Source organism: Mesoplodon bidens, assembly GCF_964165515.1.
Source record: "Mesoplodon bidens genome assembly, chromosome: 18".
In the NCBI taxonomy this organism is placed as follows: domain Eukaryota; kingdom Metazoa; phylum Chordata; class Mammalia; order Artiodactyla; family Ziphiidae; genus Mesoplodon; species Mesoplodon bidens.
In genome coordinates this window covers 28,068,581-28,091,532 of record NC_138175.1, presented here as the reverse complement: position 1 = coordinate 28,091,532, position 22,952 = coordinate 28,068,581, and the positions used below count along the sequence as shown (strand labels likewise).

The following is a 22,952-nucleotide window of genomic DNA, read 5'->3' as shown; positions in this document are numbered from 1 at the left end:
ATCACATATCTGATAAGGGGCTAATATTCAGAATATATAAGGAACTCTTACAACTCAACAACAACATAAGAACCCAATTCAAAATGGGCAAAGGACTTGAACAGACGTTTCTCCAAAGATTATATACACACAGCCAATCAGCACATGGAAAGATGTGCAATATCACTGACCATTAGGGAAATGCTAATCAAAGCCATAATGAGATACCACTCCATACCCATTAGGATGGCTATTATTTAAAAAAAAAAAAAAAAGGCAACTCAGAAAATAAGTATTGGTAAGGATATGGAGAAACTGGAAGCTTTGTGCCCTACTGGTGAGAATATAAAATGGTGCACCCAGTGTAGAAAACAATGTGGTAGATTCCTCAAAAAATTTTAAATAGAACTTCCATATGATCCAGGAATTCCACTTCTGGGCATATACCAAAGTTATTGGAAGCAGGGTCTCAAAGAGATATCTGCACACCCATGTTCATAGTAGTGTTATGCGTAACAGCTAAAATGTGGGAGCAACCCAAGTGTCCATTTATGGATGAATGGATAAGCTAAATGTGGTCTAGCCACACAATGGAATATTAATCTGCCTTAAAAAAGGAAATCCTGCCATTTGCAACAACGTGCATGAACTTGGAGAGCATTATGCTAAGTGAAATAAGCCAGACACAGAAAGACAAATACTGTGATTCCACTTATGTGTAATACCTAGAATAGCTAAATTCACAGAGACAGCAGAATGGTGGTTGCTAGCAGCTGGGGTGATGAAGAGTTAGTGTTCAATGGGGACAGAGTTTCAGTTTTGCAGGATGCAAAGAGCTCTGGAGATGGATGGTGGTGATGGTTGTACAATAATGTGATACATTAATACCCTGAACTATACACTTAAAAATGCTTAAGATGGTAAATTTTATGTTATGTGCATTCTAGCACAATTTTTTTTTTTTCCATTTTTTTTTAAGTTTATTTATTTATTTTTTTAATTAGTTTCTGCTTTATAACAAAGTGAATCAGTCATACATATACATCTGTTCCCACATCCCTTCCCTCATGCATCTCCCTCCCTCCCACCCTCCCCATCCCACCCCTCCAGGCGGTCACAAAGCACCGAGCTGATCTCCCTGTGCTCTGCGGCTGCTTCCCACTATCTATCTACCTTACGTTTCTAGCACAATTTTTAAAGTGGTTAAAAAAAAAAAAAAGAAAAAAGCAGGTCAAACAAACAAAGCACATTTGAGGGCTAGATCTAGTCTTCCAGCCTGTGGTTTCTGCTCACAATGTAAGGTTCTATCTTGAGGTGTGGGGGCAATAAGAGGAGGGGTGCAGTCTGGGTGTGTGTAACGATGGTAGGAGCCTTGGAAGCGTGAAGGCCACTGCTCCAGGGACATCCACAAAGGACAGGGGAGCTCAAGGCCACCAGCACGTGGCCTGGGCCTGCTGGGTGCCCCAGGACTGAGGACCTTTGACCCCAGTGCTCCCCACAAGGCACACAGTGAGCTCCCAGAAAATATAAACATCTCCATCTGACACATCCAAGGGGAGGCCTGAAAAAGACTCCTGAAGCCCTCACAAGTCCGGGTTCCAACAGGGACAATGGCAGCCCCGGTTGCTGAGTCAGCGGGTCAGGGGGCCTTCATAAGATCATCACTTTGAACACCCCAATCCTGTTAGGTACATACTATTATTATCGCCATTTTACAGGAAGAAAAACTGAGGTTCCAAGAGATTAAGTCATGGTTAGGCAACTTGTTCAAGGTCGCCTGACCACTAAGTGGTGACCCTAGGATTGGACCTAGGATTGGAACCCCTGCAGAGCAACATATAGAAGACCAGAAAGGTCAATCTGTGCCAAACCACAGTAAGGCTGACAGGAGACCAGAGCACACAGAAGTGACACCTCACAAGGCACAGCACTTTACAGTTTACCATCCATTTTCCTGTCCAGTCCCATAATTGAGCTGCCCAATAACCACGAAGCAACATCTTATTTGACCCAGTGTCGAGACTGGTAAGTGAAGGCTCAGAGAGGAAGTGACTTGCTACAGCTGCACAGCCAGGACTAGAACCCTGCTCACGTGATTCCAAATCCAACATCATTCCTGGTAATGATGATTGGCGGTAGTGGCAGTGGCGACACCAATAATACTGGGTCATCTCACCAGGTACTGTTATTATGTCCATTTTACAGATGAGGAAACTGAGGTGCAGAGCAGTAATTAACTAGCCCAAGGTCACACAGCTAATGAGTAGTGCCAAAGTCAGGATTTGAACCCAGCTCTAGGCCCAAGTGGTTGGCCACAGCTCTACAGAGTCAGACTCTCCAAAGAGTGGCTCAGAGACCTGGAGCTTCCGGTGCATCTCCTGAGATATTTTTCAGAAAAGACCTGGCAGTCAGAAAGTTCAGGAATAAAATATGAGCAAAGACCAGGAACCATTTTGAATTCTCCAAATCATCCAGAGGCGTGGAGGTTGGGGGGAGGGGAGGGGTCAGGCCTATCTGGAGAGCTGGCACTCAAGGACACCAAAAAGGCTGAGATGCTTGACCCGCAACTTCCCCTCTAAAAAGTAAGTCAATTTTGCTAATTAAAGGAAAAAATGTTTCTTAAAAATTTGTTTAAAGTCACAAAAGACCATATATTGTTATTTAATTTATATGCAACATTCAGAAAAGGTAAATCCATCCAAACGAACAAAAGAAAAAGCAGAGCAGCGGTTGCCAAGGGCTGGGGGGAAGGGGCCTATGGGGAGTGACAATAGGTCTTTGTAGGGTGATAAAAATGTTCTAAAATTAGATAGTGGTGATGGCTGCATCACCAAGATACTTAAGACCGTAAACTGTACACTTTAAGGGGGTGAGTTTTATGGTATGTGAATTATATCTCAGTCAAGTTCTTTAAAAAACAAAACTTGTTTCCAAAGTGAAGTGCCCGGACAAACTAAACCAAGGGAAGGAAGAGCTCTTGCCACAGGCCAGACATGTGTCCTGCAGGGGGGGCCCTAGACCAGCCCCACAGCCCCACGGGGCAGCACCTCATGCCACGTTCCAGCTACACAAGCCTTGGTTCGCCCTGATATTCATCCTGCTCCCCCTGCCACGGTCCCTTTGCACTGACTGTTCCCTCAGCTCAGAATGAATGCACTTCCTCTGCTCTGTGCCAGACCTCAGCTCCAGAGCCGCTTTCTCAGGGAGGCTGCCCCCGACCTCCCCTACAGGTCCTGATCTCCCCGACAAAGGCACGTGGTAGAAACCCTCATTCCCTGTGTGTGTACCCGCCTGCAGAGCCCTTGTTACTCTTCCAACTTTCATAAGTGCATGTAACAAACGTCTGTCCTCCCCTAGACCGCAGCCTCCGCAGGCCAGGGCGTGCCTGTCCACCTGGGCATCCCCACTGCTCAGCTGGGTGCCCATACATACCAGGCACCCAGCAGACATCTGAGGCAGAAAGACAGGCGGGCACCACAGGAGGCAACAGTGATACAAAGCTGGTGTGTCACACCTGCCACGAGGAGCTCCCATTAGTGGGGCAGACAGGCCCAGAGGCAGCAAACAATGGGGTCACTGTACAAGAGGGAGACACACAGGGCACTAGGGATGCCCCAAGGAGGCCCACCCAACTCAGCCAAGGACAGACAGGTGGTCAGGACAGAGTTCTTGAGGACACACTTGTAAGCTGGAAAAATGCTGCATTTAAAAAGTGCATGAAAATAATCTGCTGCCCCTGGAACTGAGAACAAGGCACGGTATTCAGTGATGTTCCCTCGAGTAGAAGGGCTACATGCTGGGAAATCACAGAGAAAGAAGTTGACCCAACCGAAGGCAGGGCTTTCCAGAGAGAGCTCAGGCCCAGGAGCTCAGGCATGGGCTCCAACATGGGGACGGTTTGGAGACAGGGCTGGGGACTTTGGGGAAGTGGGGAGGGTCAGACACAGGCACGAGAGACAGACACGGACAATTAAGAGTGGGGAGCTGAGCCCCAGGAAAGGGGTCTTGCGGCCTAGGTGGTGATGGGAAGGAGGGTGAATTAGCCAGGCATGCAGAGGAGGGCTGGGGGTCAGCCCACAGGGACTGTGGGCTTCCAGAGATTTGAGAGCTCCCTTCTCTCACTTGCACACACGCCAGCCTCTCATTTCCCGCCAGTTTTCCATGGGGTGACCTCTGCAATGAGTTTGGTCCACCTGGGCTGCCCAAGCCAGGGCACCTTGGAAGATGGAGTAGACTCAGCACTGGCCTCGGGACGGGAACATCCCTGCGCTTTCCTGCTCCGCTCATGCCTACACACGCTGCCTGTCACTTCTGGAGAGGTAGGTCCTGGCCCCTGCTAACCACAAGGAATGGGGTGCGTGGATGGCCAGGATGGGAGGCCCAGGCCTCTGATTCTCGCCACCTCGCCCTCTTGTGCACACCCAGGCCAGGAGCGGAGACCCCATCTGTCCATTATGCTGGTGGTCTGGTGGGTTCCGGGTGCCCTGGGCGATGTCCTCCGACCTGCTCCACAGTGGGCAGCGGCCTCAGCCCGTCCCATCCTCCCCAGGTACCTGATTCTGCAGCTGGGTGGATGTGGCGTGCTGATCACTGTCGCAGACAGCCAGCCTCTCCCGTAGGGCCACCAGCTCCTCCTGCAGCTGGGCTTTCTCCTCCTGCAGCTGGGACATGGCCTCCACCATCCTATGTACCATGGGGGCCGCACATGGCGGCCCCGACAGGCTCGAGCACCTCCCGCTGCCAAGGAGCCGCCCACCTATGAGCAAAGTAGCCGCCGATCAGCAGGGCAGCAGAGGCCCCAGCCTGGCCGAGGAGAGGGGGCCCGTCATGGCAGGGGAGGGGATGCAGGCAGAGGGGATGAGGGAGCCGGGCAAGGGCTGGGGGAAGCAGCAGCATGGGTTAGCCGGGGGCCTCCGGGGCCTGCCTAGGAGGAAGCCGCTTCAGCAGGCAGCTTCTGGGGGATGGAACTGCCTAGACCAGGACTTAGGAAAGCAGCTTCCACTGATTCTTCCCCCAAAGCCTGTGTTCTAGGTCTGATGCGCAATACCCTCTCCATGGCCAGCCTGCATGGACTTGCAGCTGAGAAAGACAGAGCTCTAGCAACAGCTGTTCTCTCCCCAGAAAACACTATCCTTGGTGGAACATGATTTTTTTAAACCCCAAACCCTCTCCAGAGTACAGATAAGAGGCGGGGCTCCCCAGCCTGCCCCCTGACTTCCACAGGGAGTGGTTACCCGCACACAGAGAGGGAGCAAGTGGAGGTGTGAGTGTGCAAGGGACAGACAGACCAGGACACGGGGACAGACACAGCATGTGGGCAGGAACACAGCCAGGCGCGCTCCCAGGTGGACCCCTGCGGGATTGAGCACGGGGACCTCACAGGCACGAGGAAGGGATAAACACAGGGGTGGGTGGCGCCTCAGCCTTCCACCATCCTGTCACCGAGAGCAGAAGAGACACAGACAGATGGAAGGACAGAGACACACAGTCAAGGCCTGTGACCTGCTAATGGGGCTTGGCATGCTTGTCACAGCTTGCTTTGATGGCCCAAGAATGGCCACAGTCTCTGCAGGTGGGGAACTGGCAAGGAGGTGGGGCCGTGGGGCAGAGGAGAGGCTGGAAGGGCAGGGATCTTCAGGCAGCCCAATCCGGGTCCTGGCCAAAGCCTGAGAGGCGGGGCCAAGTGTCCACGAGTGAGCATGAAGAGTGGCATCTGCTGGCCACGAGCCTCCACCCTACCTCAGAGCACCAGGGTGTCTGGGCTCCGCCACACTGTGTGGGCAGGACTAGGTGGCGGGGGGATCCCAGACTCTGCAAACAAAGCCACCTGCACGTGAAGTCACACATCCCAGCTTCAACCCACAGGGAGGTGACAAGTGTGCTGAGACGGCACAGAAGCCAAAACAGCAGCTTGGCTTTTGGACTGGGCTGGAGCGGGGAGCGCAGATGGAGCTGATTCCAGGCTGGGCAGGACATCTCAGCACTGGGCCCAGGAGAGGTAGACAGTGAGAAGCCACTCTCACTCTAAAGGGAGCAGGCCACGCACACACAGACTGCCTTTTCGCTTCCTCCCAACCCCGAGGGATGGCTCTGACTCAAGGCCCTCTGGAAAGCTGGAACAGGGGCCATCACTGGCTGGCTAGGAGCCCTGGCCGTGCGGCCTGCATGTGACACAGCATGCATGTCACACACAGTTGGCCAAGCTTCTGCTATCTGTTCTAGAGAAAGCGAGCTCAGACGGATGCTTCCAGGCCTGCACACGGGGCTGCCATGGGCAGCATGTGACCAGCACAGCCCTCTGCCCTCTGCAGACTGCCGTGGTGTGGCAGGAAATGCTCTTGACTCCAGGTCCAAGAGCTGGTTCTGCCACTTCAGAGACGTATGGGAGGGCCCCTCAGGGGCTTCCTTTGTAAAATGGGGACAATGGTCCTTATCCAGAGGCAACCTTGGGCAAGAGCCTGGCACCCACGAGGGATGCGCAGGTGTGAGTGAGTGTCACCCAGCAGGACATGGAATGGCCCTTCTTGCCCGGGACACTGCTCATCTCACCCTCAGAGCCCACAGCCAGGGGAGTTCACCCTGACCTGGGCACAGTGCCCGTGTGTCAAGGGAGCCAAGAGGGGCCCGGAGAGCACTTGCTGGGCAAGAAAAGACCTAGAGGAAGCTTAGGGACAAGAGCAGAGGAGGAAGAGGTGAGATCAAAGGGGCACTTAAGGGCGGGGACTGAGGGACCTTTGCATCCTCATAGTAGGTCAGCTGTCAGTCCGAGTTTTCAGAAGACAGTTTTTTTCTCAGAGACCCTGCCTGGACATGGCCCCTCAAGGACACTCAGGCTCGGGGGTCCCATCCCCAGACCCACTGACAAGAGTCAGTCCTCCAGATTGGCTGGACGATGCCCCCCCTTCCACACCCCGGCCAGACCCCGACACCGGCCCCTGGATCAGTGCCGGGCCCACGGGTGAAGGCGGCTCTGGATCAACCTCAGAGAAGGGAGTGGTTCCTTCCACCTCGCAAGTTCAGACACACAAATCAAGCTCTGACAGGAGGAGGCAAACGAGAGAAAAGGCCAGCTCCTTTCCCCCTCTCCCTCTTGGCCTTCCCCTTGGGCTCCTTGAGGATGCACTTTCCCAGTAACTGCTGGGCTCTGGGTTCTTGCCGGGGAACTCCACAAAGGGGGCACACAGCCTCTCCCAGAGCCTGTCAGCCTTGCTGGAGAAGAGTGGAGCCACCAGCTCCTCTCTCCCAGCCTCGACGCAGCAGAGCGCAGCCCTGTCCTAGGGCCTCTGGGTCCCTGATGGACCCACAGAGACAAAAGGAGGGGGTCAGGCCTCTCTCTGCAGGAGGTGGCGTCTTTGAGGCTGCCACCTTCACCCTGCTTTTGACAGGCGCTGGGGAAAAGACAAAAAGCGGGGAAATTCAACCCCAGCCCATGCCGGCCAAAGCTGCTTATCACCGGTGGCGCGGCCGCGGCCCTGGGAGGAGGGTGTCCCTGGAGTCGGGATGGGCAGGCTGCAGTCTCTGAGTTCCACGTCCAGGGGGCCACCTCCAGGGGAGGAGGCCGGTGTCTGGGACAAGAGCCTCCCCTCCGACACCGGCTTTAGCCTGGGCTGTGCCGGGTCAGCGGGCAGACTTCCTTTACCTGTTTTCTCTACATTCATGGTGCCACCAGCTTCTTGGGCCTCCCGGCCCCGCCTGGGGGCCGGCGCCTGCCTCTTCAGGAGTTTCTCTTCTTTCGCCCCCTGACTCTTGCTCTTGCACCCCTTGTCCCGCAGGGCCTGCTGCCAAGACACAACCAGAATCCTCACGTGAAGGGGGGGGACTGCGGCGGGGAGGGGACCCCCCTCGAGCCTGAGGACGGTGCGCTCCCAGAGCTGGTGAGGACCTCAGACCTGGCCAGCCCATCCCTCACGGTGTGAGTGGGGACAACGAGGTCCGGAGTCTGGAAGAAAACATGCCCAGATCTCACAGCGAGAGTGGGGCAGTGCGTTCTCCTGGCTCCCATCAGCAGCCAGCCCTCTGTACCAGCAAACAAGGTTCCTGGGCACTTAGAAACCCTCAGGTGAAGTTCATTCGGCTGACCTGTGAGCCCCGAGTCACCACTGCAGTGGTCTGATTGCTTCAGGTGCACCGTCCCAACATTCACAGGCTTGTCCAGGCACACGGCAGTCTCAGGGCAATGCCCGCCGCCCCCCACCATGATGTCAGCTGCCCTCACCTTCAGACGGCACCAGCCTGGGACTGCCAAGGACGGGGCACACGGGTCCATATGAGCAGGGAAAGGCCGTGGCCCACCCCTCGGCATGGCTATCTGGGACCGCAGGACCCTGTCTCTAGGTCAAGGAGGAACCAAGGCAAAGAAGGCTGAGGTAGAACAGACCAGTGAACTGGTGGGGAGAGGCAGAAAGAGTCTTTCACGCAGAGAAAACCACCTGCAACTCACACAGAAAGACGTCCAAGGCAAGCAGCAGAACCACATGTAAAGTGCGATTCCATTTAAGGATAATGGAAATAAAAGAGGCCTCAAAAAAAAAAATCTGGGGAAATATACACTGGTTTTCTCTGAGAGGTCGGATGATGGTGCAGGGGCTAAGAGGAGAAGTATGCATCATTTAAACTTTGGGGGAAATCAAAAGAAACTTAACGGAGAGAGAGTGGGAAGAAAGGAAAGCCTTTACATTTCATTTTGAATCTTTTTGGCATTTGCATTTTTAACCTTGTAAGCATCTATGGTGTTCTGCTTTGCTATCTTTGATAATAGAAGTTATCTGGCAAGGCAGATTACAGACACTTTTGTGCGTGTCTTTGTGCCCACCTTATTCAAAACAAAAAGACAAATGCTATGTTTAAAAAATGTTCAGAGCCTGGGGTCGGAAAGGCCTGGTTGTGAAGCCTGGCTCAGGTGAGCTGTGTGACTGTGGGCAAGTTACTTACCTTCCCTGGAGTTTCATTTCCTCATTCTTAAAACAGCAACTCTACTTTCTACTTGAGAAGGGAGGGTGGTGAGCAGTCTCTCGTATTTAGGAAAATTCCCGCGACTTAATTTTGTCCCCACCCTGTGACCAACTGCCACACCAGCACGAGCAGCCTTGTCAATGGTGGCAGCAACGGAGGCAGCTGGAAGTTTCCATTTGCCGCCCAGAGCAAAGGTTACACTATTTCTGGCCTGTTGGCCAAGCCACAGGATGGGCAGACAGGCCCCCAGGGGGTTGGGAATTTCTGCAGCCTCCAAAAGGAGTGGCTCAGGTTGTAACTGCTTGAGAAGCTGGCAGGGGACCCCCTGGATCCCCTCACTGTGTCTGGGTCCCTACTTGGGCCCCACATCCGCCGCCCACCTTGAAGCCCCTATAAACAGAATGAAGCTTCAACGGCCCAGGACACAACTGTGGAAACTGGTTGCTGGTAGGAGCTTCTTAGATCCTCAGCAGACCTGCTGACCCCAGGACTCAGCGGCAACCACAACCCAACACCCCATAATCAAAATTCAAGAACAGAGCCTCCGCCCAACTCAAGGCTGCTGGTTTCTGACCACCTCCCGATTTAACTACCAATGGCTCAAGTCATAAAAAATGGTTTCTTTAACATAAAAACAGTTTCTTTAACTGTCCCTGCAACATGCTTTTCTCACAGACCTTACAGATAAAAGAAGGACCATTCGGTTCCATTTCCAGATGAACCACATAAGAAGGGCTGACAAAAACCCAGAAGCCCAAGATTGTCCCTGAAGCAACAAACAAGGGGTCCATGTTCAGACCTGGCTTGGGGCCACATGAGGGAGGACAAACACAAAGTGCACATTATTTCCCACAGCCCCTCCTGCCCTCCATCTGCATGTGTCCCTTCAAGGTGGCCCTCTCATACACAATCTTTCTTGGGGGGAGGGGCCTTGGCAACACCCCCAGATAACTCTGGTCCTTCATCCTCGGCCACTATGTCAATGTTTGCGCATACATTTGTGATCATTTGATTACTCCTGGCCTCTCTGCTAGACTGCTGGGTCTATTTCTCTTCTTTGCTGTGTGCTGGCACCTAACACAGAGTAGGCACTTCATAAATATCTGTTAACAAATGCATCCATTAAAAAATTGCAGAGCCTGTGCTATCCTGAAATTGCTCAAGCTATAGCTGCATGAACGCATAGGTAGTTGTTTAAGGATCTCTTTGCAATCAGAAACAATACAGAGGATCAGTTAGATAAACCCTGAAGTAGAATATTATGCAGCAGTTTAAAAGAATGAGGTAGTTCTCTATATATTGACAGGCGTGAAGAAATAACCAAGACTTACTGTTGAGGGAAAGAGCTAGTCACAGAAGAAAAGGTAAAAATAAAGAATAAAAATTGTATAAATCCAATCAAGTGGTTGTACAGGAAAGATAAATAAACACCAAAGTCTTAATAGTGGATTTCTCAAAGATACAGGATGACAGGAGACATTCAATTTCTAGATATTATATTCCTGCCACGTGTGAATTCTTTACACCATGTGTTATAAAGCTCATCATGTTCACACATGCTGTGTGACCAGTAGCAAGTTACTTAACCTCTCTGAGCCTCCCTTACTTCATCCATAAAACTCACATAAAACAGTAACTCTGTCTTGCACTGATGTGAGACATACGATACACGCCACAAAGCCTGGTACAAAGTCAGTGTTCAAGGAAGAGTAGCTATTATTATTGCTATCATGATGTATTAATTCTACAACCAAATACTACACATATATATGTAAAGTTTGTCTTTTGAAAGTCACAATGATAACTGACTTGCAGTGATAACTGCAAGAGAAAAGAACCCAAGTTTTGGCCAAGTCCTCTGTCTAGCTTTAGGTTCTCACTTTAAACGAGGAAAGGTCAATAAGTATTGCCCCATGGACTCATATGCCCCAGTGGGAATAAACAGCTCCCCTAAAAACCTGCCCATCTTCCTAACAGCTCCTCACTGAAGACCCCACAGCTCCCACTTTAACACTTCAGCCAGAGCATGGCTGAAAACCTGCTCTCATCTCCTGTGAGATGTCCCCCAAGCTAACCTAATAAGCAAATTGCCCCATTCAGGCAGGCTCAGGGTGGATGTGCCATGAGGAGCTTGGCAAGAGGCAGAAGGCAGGCCCCCAGCTCTCCCTCCCTGCTTCCCTCCCCGGAGAAGGAAGCTGCTGGAGCTCAGAGGGCAACGGCACACTGGCCCAGCTCGAGCCCTGGCATTTCTGACCGCCCCAGGGCTCACCTGCAGGGTCAGGTAGAGCCTGTGAGGGCTCCCGGGGCTCGCCCAGTCCACGCTGAGGGCTCGGCACTGAGCCAGGGCCGGGCGAGCTGCACTTCGGGTGCTGGAGTCCTCGTCGCCGCCAGCCGGGCTGTCTCTTCCACGCCCTGTCCCAGGACAGAGGAGACAGGTGAGATGCTTGACGCTGGCTGGAGACTGCTGGCCGGGGACCACTGGCCAGGGCCGCGGCTGAGCTCCCCTTTCACACACTGCAGGCAGCCCAGGTGCTGCCAGCAGGAACTCACACGCCCTCACATGCCTGCCCTACACAGAGGGAAGGCCTGGCACTCGGCAGGGGCTGTGCTCCTTCCTAACCACAAGCCGTCCTGGGATCCTCTGCAGGAAGTCGCCCAAGACCCCGCGGGAGGTGGCGGGCTCCCCTCCCTCCACGGTGGCGTTAGGGTTGGCACCTGCCCACGAACACCCTCTACAGACAGCAGCAGAAGGAAGCTGATGCCACCCTGGCTGCGCTAATCTTCACAGGAGGTGCACCCTGGGGCCGCGGCCTCATTACCGAGGCTGCCTCTAGGTGGCACTTTCTCCCCTGCCTTCATAAAGACCAACCCCACGCTGGGTGGCGTGGTCCCTGCAGCCTCCAAAAACACACTCAGGACCAGTTAAGGCACATCCTCTCGAGCCTCTGACACACCGCCTCCCTCACTGGATGGGGGGAAAGGGCTGCAGCAGCAACACCCCATTCACCCCTCCCTTGACCCACCACCACAGCCTGTGGGACCAGACGGGGCGGGAGAGGGGATTCGCCTCACAGGGCAAGCCGCAGAGCTCCCACCCTGGGGGGCAATCACATCCTGAATGCCAGCACTGGGCCAAGTGCTTTCCAGGCCTTATTGCCCTTCTTGATCCTCAGTTTCCTTGTCAATACAATGGGCATAAGGAACCAAGCTCAGTCCTGTGATGAGGATTAAACACATGTGACACATGTAAAGTGCTCACACAGAAGGTAGCCAGCAATGCAGGCCATCAGCTCCTCACAACAACCCTGAGAGGTAGGAACCGGAGACCCAGAAGGGTTAATAATGTGCCCAGGGTCACACAGAGCCAGTATTCCAGTCCCATGTGCTACCCCACCCTCTGCTTGCCTACCCTTCTCAAGGCAGCAATAAGAGGGGGGTGGGGGTAGAGGGGACCAGGGACATCCACACTGGCTGAGGCTCTACCCAGTGGCAGGCACCACGCTTAGCATTTCACACACACGATTTCACTGGACCTTTGTCTTAAATTTTAAAAGTAGATAAAAGTCTGTATGGTCATATAATCCTCATAATACTAATTTAAGAGACCAATACACACACACATAAGACTAGAAGGAACTATATAAAATGTTTAGTGACAAGCTTATGGGTGATTCTTATTTTCCTTCTTATACTTTTCTTTGTTTTGTTTTTGTTTTTTAGCTTTCCAAGAGAACGTTTTTGTTTTCAATTTTTGCTTTCTTTCTTTCTCTTTTTTTTTTTTTTTTTTTTTACCAGAAAAGCAATACTGCTCATTCATCTTTAATCCTTTGGACAACCTTGTTGGGTAGAGACCATCTTCAGCCCCTTTCAGACAACTGGGGTTACCTGATCCAAAAGCCCAAGCTTTCCCTAGTGGCCTCCAGGGTCACCCCCAGCCTCACTGTCCCCTGCAGAGAGACTTCAGAGGGCAGCGCTCTGGCTGCCACCTATGGCACAAGTGTGATAAGAGAGAGGGAACTGGAGTTTGCTATGTGCCCTCTCTGGGCCTCAGTTTTCCCTTCTGTACATAGAGGGGGGCTTGGACCCGATGTCCTGGAGGAACTCTGCCAGCTCAGACAGGCTGGCAATCTATAGCCCTCCCCCCGTAGGTCAGGAGCAGTCAGACAGCAAACCCCTGAAGGCATCTTGTCTGAAGATCCCCCCGTCCCCACATTTACAGGACAACCTACCCAAGCCAAGGCTGGCAGATAGTCATGGGGCAGCTCCCTGGTCCTGACGATCTAGCTCCCACCGGGAATCAGAGGAGCTGCCCACTTCTTGACGCTGGAGGCACCAGGGGACATGACCCAGAAAGGAGAGCTGCTGTTGACAGCTCCCCCAGGGGCACAGCGGGGACGCAGACTCGGGGACTCCCTCACTGCCCACCTGCTGTCGGGGCCACCTTAGATGGCACCTAAAAGGAGCGCATGGCACCCACTCCCTGCCAGGCCACGCTCCGGAGCAGCCTCCGTCCACTCCTCGCCAACCGCGGGCGAGCCCTGGCGGAATCAAGTGTCAGCTCCGCGCAGGGCACCGGGCAGCAGTTCACCTACCTTGTTTACCGACTGCGGGCAGAAACCGGAGCGAGACCACGAGCGCTCCGCCGCCGAGGACAGGCGGATCGCAGAGCCACAGTCACCTGGCCGGGCCAGGGAGCGCGTGGCTATCCGCGGCGTTCTCCCCCCTGCGCTACAGACTTCGTTAACGTTTAACTCGGCGTCCCCGGCTTCTCTTTACAGACGGGCGCGGGGCAGGAGCGCCCAGCGAAATTGACGCCCTGACTCCACGCCCGGCTCGCGGGCTGCCGGTACCCTGTAATTACCTGACAGCTCTGACTGAGCCTAGGAACTTGCCAGAAACCCCGATCTCATCGCTGGTATCTGGAGGAAGGAAAGGAAATAAAGAGGCATTTTAAAAATGCGGACTCACCAGTTCTCAACCTCCCCGGGCCGGTGTGTGGGAAAGGGCGGGCGGCCGGGCTGGCTGGGGCGGGGCGAGCCATCCCCGGCTCGGGCTCCCCGGCCCGGCCCACTCGCCACAGGCCGCGCAGCGAGGGCGTGGCTCCCAGGTTCCACGTCCTGCGAGACGGGACCATGGCCCGGCGGGGCTCAGCAGCCTCCTCCGGGCGTCGGGCAGCCTGCGGAGAGAGCAAGAAAGCGAGATTGAAGCCCGCTAGCCGGCACCCTCCGCCCCCATCCCAAGCTGATCGGAGCCCACCATCTGGAAGGATCCGCTGAACTGGGTCACCTGTTACCCAGAGCCCCAACTCGAATGTCCCCCAAGGAGCCCCTGGGCTCACGGGCTGAAACAGAGCCTATCTCCATTTCAGGGTACTAGTTAAGGAGAAGGGAGGCTCAGAACTGGGCAGGGAGCCCATCAGGTGTGTCTACAGCACAATGCGGAGACCCCACATCTCAGCCCCTCCACTCGGAGCCTGGCAGCATAAAGACAGGTCACAGCCCCACACGGAGGAAGCACCAGTCAACAGCGTCTCCATGAATCTATTCAGAAGGGGCCTTGACGGTGGCCGTGACGTCCGGCTTACATATAGCAAATTCTCTTAAAATCAGCTCATTCTTATATTCAACTAGCCTTCACACTGTACCTACAACTGGCAGACACCGAGCTAGGATTTGAAATACAAAGATTCATTCATTCCTCATTTAATAATTATTTACCCAGTTACCTGCTGTGTGCCAGGCACCTGCCAGGGGTCCTCTCTGATCAGGAGAGACATGGGCTCAAATCTCCCTGTCAGGAGGGAGGTAAACACTTCAACAAACCTCCACAATCAAAACAGGATGCAGGGAGGCACCAGGTGGTATGGAGAATGGGGGTGGATGTGGGGAACACTGGTCTGGGTAGAAAGCCCCATGGGGCCCTTATGAACAGAGCAAATGAACAGAACACACTTCATTTACTGCACAAGTCTTTATTGAGTACCTACTGTGTGCAAAGCAGCTCTGAGGGCATTTAAGGTGACACCAAGACTCAGTGGTCCCAGACTCAGACAACAAGTAATGCCATTTACAGAAGAAGCCAAGTCAGCTCAGAGGGGCAATGCGGAGTTTGCTTTTGGTTTTAAAATGGAGTTGGAGGCACCCAAGGACTTCCTAATGGCGCCACCTGGGCTGTAGGCCACTTTCCTCATCCTTCACTGCACTGACCGCTCTCTACCAGGCAGTAAAGATATCTGTTTGAACAGTGTCCATCTCCCCTGACCCTCTATGGCTTCCCAGGGTGGGTCCCACAGCACCCAGCCTAGAGCGAAGCTACATCCACACCAAACACCTGGTGATGGCTTTTGGGTGAATGCCCGGAAATGAATGCACACAAAAGCTCAAACCTAAGCTTGGAAGAGAGCAGGGCTGGAGATGGAGACACAGAACCGGGAGGCTGACGGGGGTCACTGTGGCACAGGTGAGAATGCAATCACCAAAGGTGGTGCAAGATGAGAGACAACCAAGAAGGATGGAGCTCACTCCAAGTGGGAAGAAAAGCTGGAGAAGGAAGGTCAGAGGTGGCAGAAGCACCAGGCAGGTGCAGAGTCCTCAGAGGTGACCGGAGAGTGAGTGGGAAGGAGAGGATGGTCAGTTCCCAGGGAACCATGCCACGGAGAGGTCAAACTGGAAGAAAGGTCAGTGGAGCAGGGCAGAGGGCAGATGTGGGAAGGCCCAAGGGGGATAGGGGCTAGAGGAAGCTGCCACTTCCTTCACTTTGGAGAAGCTGGCTAGGATGGGAAGGAGAGGATGTGGTATTTAGCACAGGAGAGATTTGCACATGCTGGGTCAACAGAGGGACAAGAAAGACTGAAGCATCGAGACGCAAGAGAAGAGTGCAAGGATGGGTGGCCTGAACATCTGGTGACTGATGTTCGCAGAGCTGAGCCCTGGAAGAATGCCAGGCTCCTGACTAGGGAGTCATGGTCGCTGCCTTCCTGGACTAAGGAAGACAACTTGGAGGAGGAAGGAGGCTCCTGGGTGCAGTCTCCCTGGGAGGGGGCAGGACTGCTGGTCAAAGGGTGGGGTAGAGGCTAATCCAATATGTGGGCAGCTCCGCTGAGGAAATGGAGATGGAGCAGTGTGGAATGGAAGGAACCAGGAGGAAACTGATGTCCCCTTCTCCAGGCTGCTTGGCACGGAGCTGGGCGCACAAGCAACCCTGAGGCTCAGCTGCCCAAGGGATGAGGAGGGAGTGAGGCAGGCTCCACCTGCCTGCCAAGCCGCTGGGAAGGTGAGATGGCGGAGGACGCTGAAGGTCGATGTCACAGTTGAGGGAGAAGACTTTTAAAGGGGATCAGCTAAGTCCGAGGGGGCAGGGAGAGAAGGAGACAATATTTCATTGGTTTCAGTAAGGGAAGTTGGGAGGCAGTCAGGAAGATATCAGAAAGAAAAAGGAAGGGTGTGTGCAAGATCCTGAAGAGGAAAAAGCAGCTGAATTTAGCAGCCTGAGGGGTGTGAAGGTCAAAAGTATCAAGGACTTTCAAACAGCCCAAGGCTGGAGACTCAAAAACCTAGGCCATGGGGCGAGGTGATGGGGGCATACGAGTAGAGTGGTTATGACCGAAAGGTGGTTCAGAACCCAGCTGTGCCACTTACTAGATGTGTGACCCTGGGAGAATTACTTTGTCTCTGTGCCTCAGTATCTCCATCTGTGAAATGGGGAGAACTCTACCTTATAGGGTTGGTGTAAAGTTTAGACAATACATATATACAATGTTCAGAACAATACTGGCATATACAAAGAATACCCAAATTTTATTTTTTCAGTGACCTCTATCCAGTGGTGGGTGGATGCAGAGGGCTGGCTGCAGGAGAGCCAGCACCTGCCTCTCTGGGTTTAGGCCAGGGTGGTAGAGCTACAGCCCCCTTGCCCCAGACCAGGGATACTGCCATGATTGGGGGACACACTTGACAACTGCCCAGAGACTGCTGCCCAGGAGGCTTGGTCTCCCTGGGAGAGCGCGCAGAATGTCAAGGAGGTTGGACAGGGGCTGGACCTCCCCTCCGCACAGTCACACGTCCTGGGTTTCGCAGGTCAACCCAGATTTCAAAATCTCTGCTCCCTGGTGTCCATAAGGACAGCAGAACTCATGACCCTGCGTCCCTAAAATCCAGTTACTGCAAATACAGGGCCCCATTCTGAGACTGCATTCCTTGCAAATGACTCTCTGGCCAAAGAGAGGGTTACTTTTATCAAGGGCATGAGGAACAGCCTGGGCCAGCGTATGTGCTCACTCAGCCTCAGGCAGACAGAAAGCCAGAGAAGATGAAAGGCCAGGGGTGGCCACGACCCCAAACCTTGAGACAGATGTGTGTATTGGGGGGTGGTTGGGGGGTCGGAGGTGCAAATGGTACCAATTTATATGCAGCTTCCTCTTTAAAATCTGCCAGGACCAGGCCCTTCACTGCGCCAGAGTTCTGCTCTAACTCACAACAGAGGGTTGAAGGAGGTGGCTTCTGGCTCGCCCTTCCTGCTGGGCCCGCTCCCCCCCGGCGCCCCCGGCCCCCCCCTCTGCCAACCGCCCCAGGCTACCGCTGTCAAAGGCTCAATTTCGCCCACTGCCCAGGACGGCACCGGCCCAGGCCCTCCTTCCTAACCGGGGGCTGGCCCACCTCATCCCGGCCCTGCGAAGGGGAAAGTGAACTGCCCAGGGGACCTACGGGGTGGCAGGGCCCGAAGCTGCAGCCTTCAGGGGAGCCCTGCGGATGCAGGGACCTCTGCCAGGGGAGGAGGGGGCGGCGCTGACGTGCACGCGGTTCTCCGGCAGTGTCCGGCTTTCCCGGGCCATTGAAATCGGAAAGGGGGTCCCGAGGCTGCTTGGATTCCAGGGGACATGCCGCCCCCATGCCCTGCTCGGCTCAGGCTGGACGGCGCAGGGGGGTGGGGGGCGGGATAGCGCAGGGCCGGGTCTCCAGGGCCCGGCCCTCCCTGCGCCCCCCAACAGGGCCGGGCAGGGGGATCCAGGACGCGGCACCCTGAACGATAGGCCGGGCGGAACCCGAGCTCCTAGCCCGTCCTCAGCCCGCCCGAGCCCCGGACTCACCGGCCTGGTGGAGGCAGGATCCCTGCGTCGCCGCAGCGCCCGGGGCTCGGCCCGGCCCTCGGCCCGGCCCTCCTGCGGGAGGCAGCTCCACGCTGCCGCCTCCTCGGCCCGCCCTGCTCCCGCCCCTGTCTGGCCCCTCCCGCACACTTTCCACAGGAAATGATTAACTCCGGCCCGCGGCGCGTTCCCATGGCAACCGGCTCAGACCCAGGTGGGGGGTGGTGGCGCGCGCACACGCACAAACTCACCCTCGCACGTGGGGCCGCCCAGTCTGTTCAGACCTTCCCGTTGAGTGTCCCCACGCCCCACAGACGCCCGTGCACACGTGGGCTCTCACCCCTGGCGCACACGCACCTTCTACGTGCTCACATACAGTACACAGTATACGTGGCTCTCACGCGTGTTTGCACACATGCTCTAGTGAGTCCACATGAACACATTCACAGTTCTCACACACATCCCCGCTCTTTTGCACTTAAACTTACACTTTCGTTCTCACTCCCTCAAAGCCTAGTACTACAAAACTTTCACACACAGTAGTTACTACTCACAGGCATACTTACAAGTGCTCCCTGGCTACCCTTCACACACTCTCACAACCTCTAGTACACGTCTTCTTGACCTTCTAGCATGCACACCACACACACACTCTTACACAATCTAGCGAGTACGTGTGCACACTTGCACATTCTCACACACTTTCCACGTGCACTCACATTCCTGTACGGTGCTCAGACTTAACCCCATGCTTTCCCACAAACGCTGCACATGCGCCTGAGTACACACATCCACTTGCACACGCTCACACACGTTCTCACACGCTCTCTGACTCTTTGTCACACTACAGCCTATACATGCTTTAACACCCCAGTACACGCTTCCACACACGCTCTAGTTAGTGTACACAGGCATGCACTGTCACACATTAGAACACGGGTTTTCACACACATTTCTCACTAGCTCTATTAGGAATACACAGGCCAGGTTGCCTGCCCAGCCAGGGCACCACCTGCTGCCCCCTGCTCCTCAGCCACCCTATTCCCCTCTCGCACCCCCCTTAATAGATAAACGTCTTGCAGAGCAGGGAAGCTGTTGGGATTTTTTAAGGTAAAATATTCCTTTGCATTCCAGTGAAAACACATTCAGAATGCAGCCGCTCTGGAGCAGGCAGCAGCTCCTGGTGTAGCCACAGACGGCCCTCCTCATAGGATGCCCCAGAAGAAGCCTGGGGAGGCCAGGCAGCCGCCGGCCAAGGAGAACCAGCTGACCCGGAGGAGCCACTCTGTTCTTTGTCTCCCAAACAGAGGCGGCATTTCACTCCAGTGTCAGCAGCAATATTCCCCCTCCAGGGTGCGGAAGGAGGAGAGAGAGAAGAAACTCAGAAGCCAGCCCCGTGCAGGCTGATGGTCCCGCAGACAATCCCGGGAGGGGCGCGCTGTGCCTCTTCCTGTTTAACAGGGGACAACGGCCCGATGGCCTGGGAGGAGCAAGGAGGGGACTGGAGGGGGGGCGTGCAGCTCCAGGTGGTTCTGTCTCTTGCTGCTGAGCCGGCGCTGGGCTGGCCGTCAAGAATCTCAACCAGAGACAGAGCCAAGGTTCTGGGCCTCAGATTGTTCTGGATGCCAGACCAGGACACTCACAATCTCCCTACTGCAAGTGGGTACGTGTGTTTTATTTTCTCACTGAGATGTCCCAGTGCAGGCCCAATAGAGGGTGCCTGTCATGCTTCTGGAATGGTTCCCTGGAGAGAGAGATTTCTAGCTAACAACCCCAGATAATCCTCCCAATGGGAGAGCAGGCCATAATTTGAGAGGTACCTTCTCTGAATCCCCCTGCCTGCCCTCCAGACAGCACTGGTCAGGGGGACCGCAAGGTTGGATGAGGGCAAATTTTCTCTAGATTTCTGACCAAGTATCTCCCTTTGTAACAGACCTAGCATTTGATTGAGGAGGGCAGTGGGGTAGGAGTGTCTGTCTTTAAGTCCTGATATAGAACCGGAGGCCATGTCTTACTTGTGGTCTGCTCGTTGACATTAACTGCAGGTTCCTTCCAACAAAGCCAAAGCCAGATTTTTAAATTAATAATAACATGTATTGTCCTTTTTCTCTGATTACCAAAGTAATAGATGTTCATTGTAACCATAATCCCACCCACTTGAGATAAATGCTGCCAACATTTGAGTACAGTTTTTTTTCCTCTGTGCACATAATAGCGACCATTTATCCACAGCTATCACTGTGCCAGGCACTGCACTGAGCTCTTTAAAAACAAGATCTCATGTAACCCCGAACACCCTTTGAGGTGGGTACCGTCATATCCTCCATTTTCGGGAGGGAAAACTGAGCCTCCTAAAGTTCATTCACAAACTCAGTGGGTGGTAGCGCTGAGATATGAACCCAACAGGTGTGTGTATATATACATATACACAAACATATAGCACTACTATACGTATATAGGTGCCAGAGTTTAAGTTCAAAGCACCTTGGGACTTCCCTGGTGGCACAGTGGTTAAGAATACACCTGCCAATGCAGGGGACATGGGTTCAATCCCTGGTTCAGGAAGATCCCACATGCCGCAGAGCAACTACGCCCGTGCGCAACTACTGAGCCTGCGTGCTACAACTACTAAAACCTGCGCGCCTAGAGCCCTGCTCTGCAACAAGAGAAGTCACCACAATGAGAAGCCCATGCACCGCGACGAAGAGTAGCCCCCGCTCGCCACAACTAGAGAAAGCCTGCGCTTAGCAACGAAGACCCGACGCAGCCAAAAATAAACAAATTAAATAAATAAATTTTAAAAAAATTTCAAAGTACCAGTGAAGGAAAAAGAAAATTGAGACATGTGAGGAAGCATTTTCCGAATTCCAGCAAACTCTGCCTTGAAATGCAAAACCGATTTGCTTCATGATTGTTGGAATTTAAGATTGCACAATGTCAGGAACTACATACCAATGACTTCAAGGTCATTTCTATCCCAGAAACTTCACTGATGGTTTGTTATGGAGGCTGCCAATTCTTCCTGGCCATACGGATAGTGAAGGATTTGCCAGAAACTCAGCCACCTCAACACTGAGGTCCTGAACTCATGAGTGAGGACTCTTGGACTCAGCCTTTGGCCTTGACCTTGACCTCCCGCCTACCTCCTGGCAGAGGCATAAGGGTCCCCGGGAGGGCCACAAGAATGCAGTAGCCAGAACACTACAGACCCATATCTACATCTACCCCATCCCTCGAGGGGGGGCATGAGGGACAACACCATTGTTGTTCAAAGGGCTTGAAACCCCTTAACTCTCAGGCATCCATCTGAGAGGTAGCCAAGGGCCTGAGGGTTCTTCTGCACAGAGGGCAGCAAAGAGGGGTCAATAACAAGCCAGACTGTTTAATCCGATTCTCGTAGCACCCCCGAGTAAAGCACACCTAAGATTTACATGATTTTCCAGTTTAAATGACTTGAGATTCGATCACCTCCAGGCCTTTGCAATGCCATTCTCCCTGCCCAGAAGGCCTCTCTCCTCACCCCACTCCCACCTGCCTCTACCCACATTCACCTGGCTGGCTCCTGCTGTCCTTCAAGTCCTTCAAGCTTAGAGGTCACCTTCCTTGACCCTCCCAGACACCACAGTCCCCTGACTGCTCACCCCATTGCAGAAACTCCCACACTGGATTATAAAGGCCTCTCCTGTCTACAACATCATCTCCTTGAGGGCAGGGTCCTTTCCTGGCTTGATCACAGGTAAAGCCTCTGCTACAGATTCAGCTCCTACAGGCACTAGGTGCCTGGCATCCCATCAGTTTTCGCTGAATAAATAGCTAGATCACTTATAATTTCGAGGGAGAGAACAGGGTGCATTAAGCATATCCAAACAGACTTTCTTCCCATGTAAATTAACGATAAGTCTTATCAAAAGGAAGTTAAGTAAAAGGATCCTTAAGGAATTATTTCAATGTGGTAAGGAGCACCCTGCAGCTGTGAATAGGGTATCTGTGCACGATCCTGGATAACAGTTTCTGGAAGTCAGAGAATACCTTCTGGAGTTGAGTCACATAGTAAGTAATCCTGACTCAATTAGCCACTGTTTTGAAGCCACATTTTCCAGTAGCCCTGAAATAACCCCGTCATAGACAGCACAGAGAGAGCTGGGAAGATCCCAGAGGGACGGGCGGGGCTCTGCACCCAGCCTTGCAAGCATGCATCTTACTCCTCACCGGCAGCAGGACACAGGCCCTCAACCTCTGAGCATATCGGGGGGCTGGCCCTTGGCTCACACCTGCCAGCTCTGAGGAAGCCACACTCCTCTGTGGACGTGAAGGGGTTGGGTCTTGGACAACCCCGGGAGGCACTGTAAATCCTGTCTCTCTCCTCTGCTACAGACTCAGCTCCTACGGGCGCTCCGTACCCAATAGATATTTGAACAAATGGTACCTTTCTCTCCCTTCTCCATTTCCTGCTCCTTCTGTGCCCTCCCTGTCCAAGGGTGCCTTCTTTCCAAAAGCTGTATTAACTGGGGAAACAGTTCTCCCATTTCCAAACCAAGGCAACCCTCCCCTCAATAAAAACACCTTGCTCTAAAATCTCTAGACAGAGACTGCCCCTCTGCATTTGGCAGGGAGATTGGACCCAGCAGCACTTCCCGGCTCTTAGGTGAGGGGGCACCTGAAGCCTCTTGATGACGAACTTGGCAGAGAGACCCTGCCCGCAGCATTCCAGGGTAGAAAGCAAATGGGGGTTTGTTTCCATTATCATTTCCCATCGTCTAAACAATGAGAGGAATGCAAACATCGAGGAGATAATGTAATTAAGCATCAGGTAATAAAAAGATTTAGAAAGGATGGCTATGGGAGATGAGCCCTGCCACCGATGCCCTCCCTCTGAGTCAGCTCTTCCCTGGGATCATCCAGAAGCCTGGGCTCCCTCTCCCAAAAGCTCCCTCCCTGG

At 53.7% G+C, this 22,952-nt stretch overlaps 1 protein-coding gene across 5 annotated transcripts in view; it reads right to left on the bottom strand.

Annotated features, from left to right (window-relative positions):
* The window catches only part of KIFC3 (kinesin family member C3), a 35,827-nt gene extending 17,757 nt beyond the window's left edge, over positions 1-18,070 (bottom strand). For 2 of the 5 annotated variants that reach the window (XM_081215795.1, XM_081215793.1), the window contains exons 1-5: positions 18,017-18,070; positions 13,900-14,107; positions 11,201-11,343; positions 7,619-7,757; positions 4,533-4,735 (exon numbers count right to left, since the gene is read on the bottom strand). In XM_081215795.1, the coding sequence (XP_081071921.1) occupies positions 4,533-4,735; positions 7,619-7,757; positions 11,201-11,343; positions 13,900-14,065 (651 nt within the window). In that variant the 5' untranslated portion in view covers positions 14,066-14,107; positions 18,017-18,070. Of the gene's footprint in view, positions 1-4,532; positions 4,736-7,618; positions 7,758-11,200; positions 11,344-13,899; positions 14,108-18,016 lie in introns of those variants that run through there. The other 3 variants (XM_081215794.1, XM_081215796.1, XM_081215797.1) reach the window with 3 other exon arrangements.
* Between the last annotated feature and the right edge of the window lie 4,882 nt (positions 18,071-22,952).